The 11,732-nt window shown below is 42.9% G+C and overlaps 1 protein-coding gene across 2 annotated transcripts in view; it reads left to right on the top strand.

Annotated features, from left to right (window-relative positions):
- Positions 1–10,850, top strand: part of LOC135542475 (transmembrane protein 163a) — a 44,886-nt gene extending 34,036 nt beyond the window's left edge. For both annotated transcript variants that reach the window (XM_064969433.1, XM_064969435.1), the window contains exons 7-8: positions 737–878; positions 5,096–10,850. In XM_064969433.1, coding sequence (XP_064825505.1) covers positions 737–878; positions 5,096–5,156 — 203 coding nt within the window. In that variant the 3' untranslated portion in view covers positions 5,157–10,850. The remainder of the gene's footprint in view (positions 1–736; positions 879–5,095) is intronic.
- The last annotated feature ends 882 nt before the right edge of the window (positions 10,851–11,732 follow it).

Genomic DNA, 11,732 nt, shown 5'->3' on the forward strand with positions numbered 1-11,732 from the left:
TTCAAAGGGGCAATCTGTGATTGCTACATACATTTTTGGACTTCTAAATGAATGATATATATATATATACTGATATATATATTGATTCTTGAAGAATATAACTTATAAATGCTTCATAAGCAGTTCAACTGTCACACTCCTTGAGAACACAAAATTATAAGCTTGTTTTGCTCTCTTGTTTTTTAACAATGTCACTGTAAACAAACACTGGCTAGCCTCAGTGTAATTTTGATCTCATGGATGGTCAGTCCTCGCAGCTGTTTACCATAACAGTGGCGGGGTGTCCCTTTTGTTGTTTGAACTGCAGATTGCCCTTGATGTTCTTTACGGAGGTAATTGACGTGGCCAGTCTGGTCATGTCAAATGTGCAGTATGTAAAAGACTGGCAGAGGTCCTCGTCAGTCGGCGTCTTTTTGAGGTGCAGAGGAGCCAGGAAGTGGGCTCTTATAGAGTAGGAATCAAATGAGGAGCGAGACAATAGAAAAGGATTCAAAGTCGTCTCTCTGTTCGTCCGTGTCTGTCGGTCTTATGGACTTTTGGATAAAGACTCTGTGGCAGACGGCATGTCATTTCATGAAATATATGTACATACATGTGTTCATTATTGTTGTTCACGTTCATGCTATTTCTACATAGTGCGTTGGAATTCCCTACGGGATAATACAGGTGACTAAACTAAGCTGTCTGTCTACCTGCCTTCCTGTCTGTCTGTCTACCTGTCTTGTCCGATCTACAGGTTTCAACTCCCTGGTGGGCGGGGTCATGGGCTTCTCCATCCTAATCAGTGCCGAGGTGTTCAAGCACGATCCCAAAGTGTGGTACCTGGACGGGTCCATAGGGGTCCTGATAGGCCTCGTCATCCTGGCCTACGGAGTCAAGTGAGTGGGTACATTGTGTCGAGCCCTCAAACTCAACTCTGGACCTCGAGGCCAGTTCCACTTCATGTTGTCATTGTTCCCCTGTCATCAGGGACTGATTTAGACCAGGGACACCAGGTGGGTACAATTAATTATTGGGTAGAACCGAAAACCAGCAGGGTCCGGACCCCGTAGGGTAAGAGTTGAGTACCCCTGGTGTAGGAGGAAGCTGCCTCTAAACACTGATCTTGGGTCAGTTATGCCCGGTAAAGAGTTAAGGTTAGGATTCAGGGAGGGGAAGCTAATCCTAGATGTGTATGTAGAAGAAACATAATATTCAATATTCACTGTTACACACATGTACATAGTTATGTTCCCTGAGAAACACACTTATTTAAGTATCAGAAATATTGTTATTTAAATTGTAACCATTCAGAAGAACCTTGGAGTAGAAACTACATTGCCCGGTGCCCCAGTTGGTGGCGATTTCACCATTTTATGACCAAGGGAATGATGCGAAACGAACATGGCCAGTGTTTCGCTTAGATTGTTTTCCAGGTGGGGCCGAATGCAACATTCATACAACAAAACGGTCAATACGCTTGTAAACTTTTGGTGCTAACTAAAAAATTGTTTCCCCCCACAGTAAGTCAAGTTAGTTAGCTAGCTACAATTATTTAGTTAGTTAGCTAGCTACAATTATTTACAGTTAGTTAGCTAGCTACAATTATTTACAGTTAGTTAGCAACTGCTCCTAAACAATTTTTTTTGCCTGTAGTGTCAATTACACGCTTCCAAAAATAGAAAGGTATTTAACATTTGACAGATTTTGACCTAATACACTTTCCTTTTTTCTCGACTGTCCATAGAATAGTCATGTCAAAGTATGTTGAGGACAAATTCTCGCAGAAGCAATGAATGTAGAACCACAGCGCGGCAAAGAAATAGAGCTTTCCTTGCATGATCCCAGCGATGGTGACCCTCATCTGACTGTGCAGTCGGGGAGAGGAGAAGGTGCTGCTGCTCTCTTTCATGCTTTTCGTGTGTCTTCCCAGGTAGCGCACCCTAGAACACATCTCAACCAAACCATGACACTGTAGCACATCTCAACCAAACCATGAGACAGACTCAAAAAAAATGTATAAATTATTTTCAAAACAAGACATTTGGAGGACTTGACGCAGGGCCATATGTTGATGTACAGTTTAAATGCTGTTAGTCTTTCCTGATAAATCTTGAGAGAAAAAAAAAACTGTAGTTGAAAGTTCAACAGCAAAGCCAAACCAACTGAACAACACCCTGTCGATAAACATGTCCCAGTTCACCCAGGCGAAGAGAGCTCTCTGGGCAGGGATGATCTGGGTGTAGAAGAAACAATTCATCCAAATAAGAGTTTGACATGCTGCTGGATACAGTCTACCCCACTATCAGATAAAAGGCGGAGATGAGCTCTAGCTGCGAACTTCAATTACAATTCCAGAAACTAGGTACTGAAGACTGTGGTGAATCCCACCATAGATCCCGCTAGTATCTTCACAGGCTGTTCCAGTCTCTCTGCCTCGCGGTGGATGGAGCATGCAGAAGGATCTCTCGTAGTGATATCTTCTCTGGCAGCGTCCAGGTGCTCAAACGCCGGACACGCCGCCAGGGGTTTCAGGTGTCGCTCAGGTATTAACTATTTACAATGGATATATGCAGGAAAACACATTTGAGCATATTTACATTGACCGAGAGGAAACTAATGAGCTGAAGAAAACTAAAAGAGGAACTATGGAAATATAGAACATTGCAAAAGTGTCACACTAATATGCTATCATTGGAGGGAGAGAGGGATTCAAATGGTCCCCTGACAGCACTACTGGTGAATTATAATGACAATTACGAAATATTCTTGAAAAACTCTGTTTTTGGCGGTATCTGTCTGGATGGCATGGTATATCAGCTTTCATATCGGTATTGGATGATACTGGTTTAAGAATCGTCATCAGTATTGAACCACCTTAAATTAGCTATCCCATCTTTTTTTTCTTTTTTTTTCTTGTTATTGGGTGCAATTGTGAACAAAAGCAATATCAGACAACATCCAATTGACATAATCATTGGTTTACTGCAGCCCAAGGACTCAATCCTACAAGGCGCGTGGGGAAGTTAGGAGATAGGCATCTGCTGGGCATTTGAATTGCCTGAAGAACAGTGTCAGTGATTTCAGCAACGATGTCTTCGGTGAGGCAGTTCCATACTCAAACAGCAGATTGTAGGGGGGCGTCTGTCCAGGGAATTTGCAGCTCCCCCAGACAGGGAGTTGACATGCTTCCACCATTTCCTACTGGTTAAGGTCTTATCAGTAAGCTCCTCATTGAGTTTGACGTTGCTGTTCCTTCTAGCCTGCTTCTCAGCCTGGTTGTAGGAGTGTCTTGTTTGGGCATATTTTAAATGGTTGTTAGCAGTGTTGTTTTTCTGAAGCTGGCGGGAGAGGTCTTGCTTCTTCCTCGTAGCTCTCCTGTACTTCTTGTCAAACCATGCCTTATCTCCAGACTTTTAGGTGGCAATTTTGCCCGGGCATTTAATAGCTATATGTATAGACATATCATTACAGATTTATGTTTGTGACCTAAAAACATATCCTTATAATCGTGATCTTTTCAAACTGATAGCTGCTCAAATGAAGAACTTTAAAGATGGAAAAACAAATAGGTACAGGAGAGTACATGCCTGGGGTTTGGAAAACTCTGTCAATGTACCACAACCTGTTTGCATCTTAGATACAGATGGAAAACACAGCAAAACTCATTCATTTAGTGTTTGACTCATTTGTACAAGAGAAGGCACCTCACAGCCTTCATTATGGACATCAGACCCATATTAAATTAATACAGATGAAGGTTTATAAAACAATCATTTTTAATTTGATTTCATGAATATCAACTAATCGTGGATTACAAGGTTAGTCAGGCCTATGGTCAAGCCTGGGATTCATCCACCGTAGTCCAGGAATATTTTAGGTGACTCTTTTAGGCAATGCATATTGGTAGGGGAACATGTTATACCCACTATCAGAGTTTCCCCTATATTAAGTTAGCAGTGGCGGGCCGCCACTTCTAAATTGTGGCAGCCACTACGAAAAATTAATATTCTTTTATTATATATATATATTTTTTTGTGATGGTAAAATGTTTAAGTTTACACTGAAAACAACTAAAACCAGATGTAAAGTATTTAAAAAGATAATGGAGCTATATACACTGAGTGTACAAAACATTAAGAACACCTGCTCTTTCCAAGACATAGAATCCAGGTGAAAACTAAATCCACTCCAATCAGTGTAGATGAAGGGAAGAAGATAGGTTAAAGAAGGATTTTTAAGCCATTAGACAATTGAGAGATGGATTATGCCATTCAGAAAGTGAATGGGCAAGACAAAAGAGTTAAGTGCCTTTGAACGGAGTATGGTAGGAGGTGCCAGACAGTCAGGGAGAATCTAAAATTACAAACATGTCATGGCATGGGCCACCCATTAATGTTGTTATGTTTGAGTCACTCAGATAGCATAAACCATGACAAAATGTGTAGAAATGCATGGAATTATCTTTAAAATTGTAGTTTTTTTCCCTCTCATTCCTTTGACAAAACGTGTAGAATTGCAGTAAACTAACTTTAAAACTGTAAAATGTTCTCTCCACCCCCATTGCAAAATGTGTAGAACTGCAGAAAATTAGCTTTGAAACAGCGAAAATTGGGGAGGCCAAGAGGACGGCCTCAAAGAAATGTGGTCACAGACGGCGCCATGGGAGACTCCCACTACCACAACCCCCCCTTACGCTAACTTTTCCACTGCCGCTGAAGAAAATCCTATGGGAAACAATGCACTACACTGGCAGTGCATCCTTTCACCAGGCTTGGCAGTGTTCTGTCCCAGGGAGCATTCCAATCATGAAAGAGACTCGGGGGAGAAAGAAATCCAAACATGACACCACAGAGTGCATCAACAAATGCACCAATAAAAGCAGCTGCAGTGGTTAGACAAATGTACTCAAATAATCAGACGTGATAGATTCAGTTACTCAACACATTCTGAACTTCCACTACAAGGAACGACAGTTTTCACTCATTTAATATTGGCAATGAAATTCATTTGCATCTCTCCCTGTGTGTGTGTGTGTGTGTGTGTGTGTGTGTGTGTGTGTGTGCCTGCGTATGTTAGCGATTTCATTAATGTGAATGTCTCTTTCCTGTCACAGGCTGCTGGTTGATATGGTCCCTCGAGTGCGACAGACGAGGAACTACGAGCGCTTTGAGTGACAGAAGACCACGGGAAGGGCAGCGAGGGCTCAGTGGGGGATGGGTTCTAGGTTATATACAGTATGTGTACGTCCAGTGTCTGTTCTAGGATATGTATATCTACGCCCAGTCCCTATCCTGCTCAGCTCCATTCTTCCTGGTAGATCTCTCCAGTCACCATGACAAACCTATTGATTGATTTAGACCTCACGGTGCCAGCCCAGTGGCATTTTAGTGAGACACAAGTGGTCCATTCTGCAGCGTTCCCCCTGTCTCTCTCTTGACTCCGAACCTGATCCGTCCATAGGAGTCATTACGAAGTCAAAGGGAAGACGGAGGAGGTTTCCCTCGATGTTTCTCCTCCTCTGCCGAAGCAGGGGGAGGCGGAAGGACAGACCGAAGAATGTGGGCTGCTGAGTCGTCAGGAAATTATGCCACTGCCGCTACAAAGGCACTGCACATTGTCCACTGATTACAGTCTGGTGTTCATATCTCCATCTCCACTTGGACAAGATGGCTGATTCAGATATGCATCTCAGTCCTTATGGGATTTCAAAGGTTTCTAATAGGCTTTTTCTTTTGTTCAGTAACACTGGGTGTGTCCCCAATGGCACCCTATGCCCTTTATAGTGCACTACTTTTGACCACCCTATTCCCTTTATAGCGCACTACTTTTGACCGGGGCCCATAAAAAGTGCACTATGTAGGAAATAGGGTGGCATTTGGCACACACAAACAGCCTATTTCTGTTTGACACCACTGCTCAAAGTAGGTGTGTTGCGTTTATGTAATCGTGATGTAGTAACAGGTAAATTATACAATAGTTTCTACTATTCGTAACTATAGGGCATGTTTGCTATCCCCCAAAAAATCAGCAGGGGAAATTGATTTCTGAGATGCCCATTGTATTATCAATTGTAGACACAATAGTATAGTATAGCAGTACACTATGTGCAATAACAACATGACAGACGACTCTTATCAATGGATTGTGTCCCAAATGGCACCCTAGTCCCTACATAGGCACTATGGGTCCTGGTCAAAAGTAGTGCACTATAGGGAATAGGGTGATATTTGGGACAAAACCTGTATCATTTGATTAGTGAATATGAAAGCACAAATGTCCCTGTCAACAACTCATGTATGGAATCTGTGTTTGCTGTATTGCTTAAGAGGGCCACATTAAGGGGTGTTGAATAAAAGCCAATGGCAGACCATCAACAGACAACATGACTGGAGACAGACTCTAGCCAGAGATTACTGCGCTGGAATTAAAACAAGTCTTTTTCTGTGCACCACAGCCAAGTCTGTTGGCTTGAGCACAACAGATCATCCCTTTTTAGGCCATTCTCTCTTCCTTATCTAATTCCTTAATCAAGTCTGATGGGGGTAATACGGTCGTCCTGGCGAGTAAATATACCATATACAATGATATTGTTTAAAGCTTTCACAATCTGCCACGCTGGATGTAATTATATATGTAGGATATACACTACATGACCAAAATTATGTGGACACCTGCTCATCGAACATCTCATTCCAAAACCATGGGCATTAATATGGAGTTGGTCCCCCCTTTCCTGCTATGACAGCCTCCAATCTTCTGGGAAGGCTTTCCACTAGATGTTGGAACATTGCTGGGGGGACTTGCTTCCATTCAGCCACAAGAGAATTAGTGAGATCAGGCACTGATGTTGGGCGATTAGGCATGGCTCGCAGTTTGAATTCCAATTCATCCCAAGGGTGTTACATGGGGTTGAGGTCAGGGCTCTGTGCAGGCCAGTCAAGTTCTTAGACACCGATCTCAACAAACCATTTCTGTATGGACCTCACTTTGTGTACGGCAGCATTGTCATGCTGAAACAGGGGACTTCCCCAAACTGTTGCCACAAAGTTGGAAGCACAGAATTGTCTAGAATGTCATTGTATGCTGAAGATTTCCCTTCACTGGAACTAAGAGGCCTAGCCCGAACCATGAAAAACAGCCCCAGATCATTATTCCCCCTCCACCAAACTTTACAGTTGGCGCTATGCATTGGGGCAGGTAGCGTTCTCCTGGCATCCGCCGAATCCAGATTAGTCTGTCGGACTTCCAGATGGTGAAGCATGATTCATTACTCCAGAAAAAGCGTTTCCACTGCTCCAGAGTCCAACGGCGGCGAGATTTACACCACTCCAGCCGATGTTTGGCAATGCGCATGGTGATCTTAGGCTTGTGTGCGGCTGCTCGGCCATGGAAACCCATTTCATGAAGCTCCCGATAAGCAGTTCTTGTGCTGACGTTGCTTCCAAAGGCAGTTTGGAACTCGGTAGTGAGTGTTGCAATCGAGGACAGCACATTACCATTGTTTCTCCTAAACGTTTCCACTTCACAATAACAGCACTTACAGCTGACCGGGGTAGTTACAGCAGGGCAGAAGTTTGACAAACTGACTTGTTGGAAAGGTGGCATCCTATGACGGTGCCACGTTGAAAGTCACTGAGCTCTTCAGTAAGGCCATTCTACGACCAATGTTTGTCTAAGGAGATTGCATGGCTGTGTGTTCTACACCTGTCAGCAACACGTGTGGCTGAAATAGCCAAATCCACTAATTTGAAGGGGTGTCCACATGCTTTTGTATATGTAGTGTATGTGGTTTACAAAATGAAAAGAATCCACATAAATCATTGTTATGTGAATTACATGAATACAATGTTGACATTATACAATTACATGCATGCAGTGTTGACATACAGCAATTCAATGTTGACCCATTGCACAAGGAGTGCACTTAAGGGCTCTATTCAATCCGAATCGCGGAAATTCAGCATTACAGCATGATTGAAGGCAATGTTCCCGGGTTGGCGGAGACTGCATTCACGGTAAACACTGCAGATGTGGACTCAATAGGAAATGACCTTGAAATCAGTAATGCTTCAGGATACAGATTGAATAGAGCCCTAAAGGAAGATGATTGAAATCGAGCCTTCAAGCTGTGCATACCGATTCAGTCTTTCAGAATACTGTACCAATGAAAGTTGTCAATAAGACATTAGTTATTATTGTGCACTATAATACAAAATACATTTTTGTACATACAGAAAGGGATTTTTGTTTACAGATGGGACGGGTCATTGTACTCGCTCCAAATGGCTTTTTAGACCAGGATTCAATCCGAGGCTCGTTATAGAGCAGTGCACTGGACAGACAAAAATGCACTTTTTAAAGTTAACTTACACTTGAGCAGACATTCGCAGCATTTGCCTTAAATGCGATCTCCACGAACGCCAGGGAAATTGCCTTTAAAAGGGGCATTGGGGCCTCCCAGGTGGCGTAGTGGTCTAGGGCACTGCATCGCAGCGCCAGCTGTGCCACCAGAGACCCTGGGTTCGCGCCCAGGCTCCGTCGCAGCCGGCCGTGACTGGGAGGTCCGTGGGGCGACGCACAATTGGCCCAGTGTCGTCCGGGTTAGAGAGGGCTTGGCCGGTAGGGATATCCTTGCCTCATCGCGCACCAGCGACTCCTGTGGCGGGCCGGGCGCAGTGCACTGCCAACCAAGGTTGCACGTGTTTCCTCCGACACATTGGTGCGGCTGGCTTCTGGGTTGGATGCGCGCTGTGTTAAGAAGCAGTGCGGCTTGGTCGGGTTGTGTTATGGAGGATGCATGGCCTTTGTCTCTCCCGAGCCGGTATGGGAGTTGTAGCGATGAGACAAGATAGTAACGACTAATAATTGGATACTACGAAATTGGGGGGAAAAAGGGGGTAAAATAAAAAGGGGCATTGTTGCATGTCAACTGTGCTGCACTATAACATACTCTGTATTGAATCATGGCCTGACTCTAATTCTTACCAACCTTTTGTACATAGCAATGAATTCTTGTACATATTGTAATATAAGTTGATATGTTTACATTGGTATTGCCAATTTAAGCAGAGAGTAGACTTGCTAGATAATCGGTTGCGGTGTTGTTCTGTATTAAGAGTGCTTAAGCTAAGTCAATGTTTGTCTTCTCAAAGGAAAGTGTCATTAGACTACTAAGTTCAGGATCTAGGATGGGTTTCAATTCACTTCGATAATGTGATTGAGCAAGAGTTGCACCACTGTAACCTTTTGTTTTCTGTAACTGTTTTCAGTCATAAAGGATGGATACTAACGCAACCCCCTAAATTTATGGCTGCGTTCCAGGCTGACTACGTTGCAGAAGCATGCCAGATGTCACAACGCCTAACCAGAATATCAGTTTACCACATCACATGATGGATTCATCTGATACCCGACTCTGCAGCCGATGACGTGGCACACAACCATTGGTTAATCCAATGCATGTCTGCAATGTAGTCGGCCTGGAACGTGACAGGCTCATTGGAGCACCATGGCTCTTAGCCCAACGGCCAGCAGGAGGCGATATTGAGTCGTTTCATCTTCCCTTCCAAACGCATTGTTGGAAACTGCGTATCCCTCGTGGACAGTTCGTACCTTAAACATCCTCTACTCAGGCTTCAAAGGTGGCGATTTCCTCCTTAACTATATTTAAAGGTGGGGGAAATATGTACTTTATGAAATATCATGCTAGAGTGGCTAATGCTACATAAATGCCTAGGAATGGTAGTCCTGGATGTGGCGTATCGTGTTCAGCCAATCCGTTTGCAGCAGTCTGTTGTTTACCCCTGGCTGAACGCAGGGAGCAACATGAAGAAGCATTAGCATGAATAGAGAATGTTTTATGTACGAACCGTCAACGGGGGGATACGCAGTTTCTCTGGACCCCAGCAAGGTTTTGTTTCATGGTCTGACCCACTGGGCACAGACATCAATTCAACACTTATTCCACGTTAGTTCAACCTAATTTAATTGAAATGACATGGAAACAAAGTCGATTCAACCAGTGTGTGCCCAGTTGGGAGGCACTTTTTCAGTCACATTCCTGAAGCCCAAGAAACAAACACTTAACGTCCTAGTACACATGGCAATGAAAAAGGTTTATAAGGTACTTTTAGAAGGGTTACTGTCAAAAGTATGTGTTAAATAAAAGTAGACCGATGTCAGGCACATGGTCCCTCAGAGCTTGTGGGGGCTGCGGGGTGTCTGGTAGGCTGGTGGATACTGGCTGCAAACAATGCGCTTGGACGGTAAGATGAAATGACTAAATATCAACATCTGTCTGGCCTTTGGGTCTACATGGCTCGCTGGTCTCAGACACCAATCAAAGACAGTGAGGTATCAAAGGAGGCATATAATTTATTAGCAGATGGAAATGTCATCCTTTCCAAGCCACAATTGCACTGCACAGAAACAGCCTTAACCATTGAACTGGGGCACATTCTGTAAGTAAACTGCTCAGAACATTGCAGAAAGAAATGTAATGATTAGAGCTGACATGATGCATAATTTTACAAGACAGAAAATAATTTCTGCTTCTACAAAATGCATTTCTATGATAATTACATATTAATATGGATATTGTATAACATTGCACTCATCTGAACAGACCCCAGAATTCTGGAAATGAGAATATAAACTTTGAAAGTTTACTTGCAGGGAATTGCTCTTGTAAACAGTTGGAAATGCGGTCGTTTGTGATTCTCTTCTTAATGTCTAGTGTAGTTGGTAATGTGTTCACAGAAATTCAGTATTTATGGTTCATATGAGGTCTATGCTTGCTGCAGTATGTGTATATTATTTACACATTAAACTCACTGTAACACCCCTAACGTGTTAGGGGTGTTTCTACACATCTGAGAGAACTTTACTTTTTGGGAGAGCGGGGGTTGCGTTCAGCAGGCACCAAATGTAAGAAAACGGACAGAAACTAGGAGTGATTACCAGAACTTGGCCAAGAAGAAACACAACTTTTTGTTTTCAATTGGAAAACATTTAAATACAGTGGGGCAAAAAAGTATTTAGTCAGCCACCAATTGTGCAAGTTCTCCCACTTAAGAAGATGAGAGGCCTGTAAATTTCATCATAGGTACACTTCAACTATGACAGACAAAATGAGAAAAAAAATCCAGAAAATCACATTGTAGGATTTTTTATGAATTTATTTGCAAATTATGGTGGAAAATAAGTATTTGGTCAATAACAAAAGTTTCTCAATACTTTGTTATATACCCTTTGTTGGCAATGACAGAGGTCAAATGTTTTCTGTAAGTCTTCACAAGGTTTCCACACACTGTTGCTAGTTGAAAATTACAGGTCTGTCATCTTTTTAAGTGGGAGAACTTGCACAATTGGTGGCTGACTAAATACTTTTTTTGCCCCACTGTATGTTTTAATTTGCATGACTTAAAGGACACGAAACAGGAATATATATATTTTTAAGGTACAGCAAAACAGTTTATTTGAGCTCCTACTTTGAACAGTAATCACACAAAACTCAGGGCAGGAATCAATCCGTATTGCCGATGTTCAGCCATATAAGCTTGCTTGAAATGTAAAAGTAATTTCCCATTGGGCCGACATACTGTATGCAGCAGAGTTTACCGTGAATCTCCACTAACGCGGGAACATTGACATTTAAAGGCAATCAGGCTTCAACGTGGAACTTCAGCGCTACGGATTGAATCGAATCCTCAAATGATTTGGTTTGTAATGTATGCACAACGTGGTTCAGT

The sequence above is a fragment of the Oncorhynchus masou genome, chromosome 6, assembly GCF_036934945.1.
Source record: "Oncorhynchus masou masou isolate Uvic2021 chromosome 6, UVic_Omas_1.1, whole genome shotgun sequence".
NCBI lineage: Eukaryota > Metazoa > Chordata > Actinopteri > Salmoniformes > Salmonidae > Oncorhynchus > Oncorhynchus masou.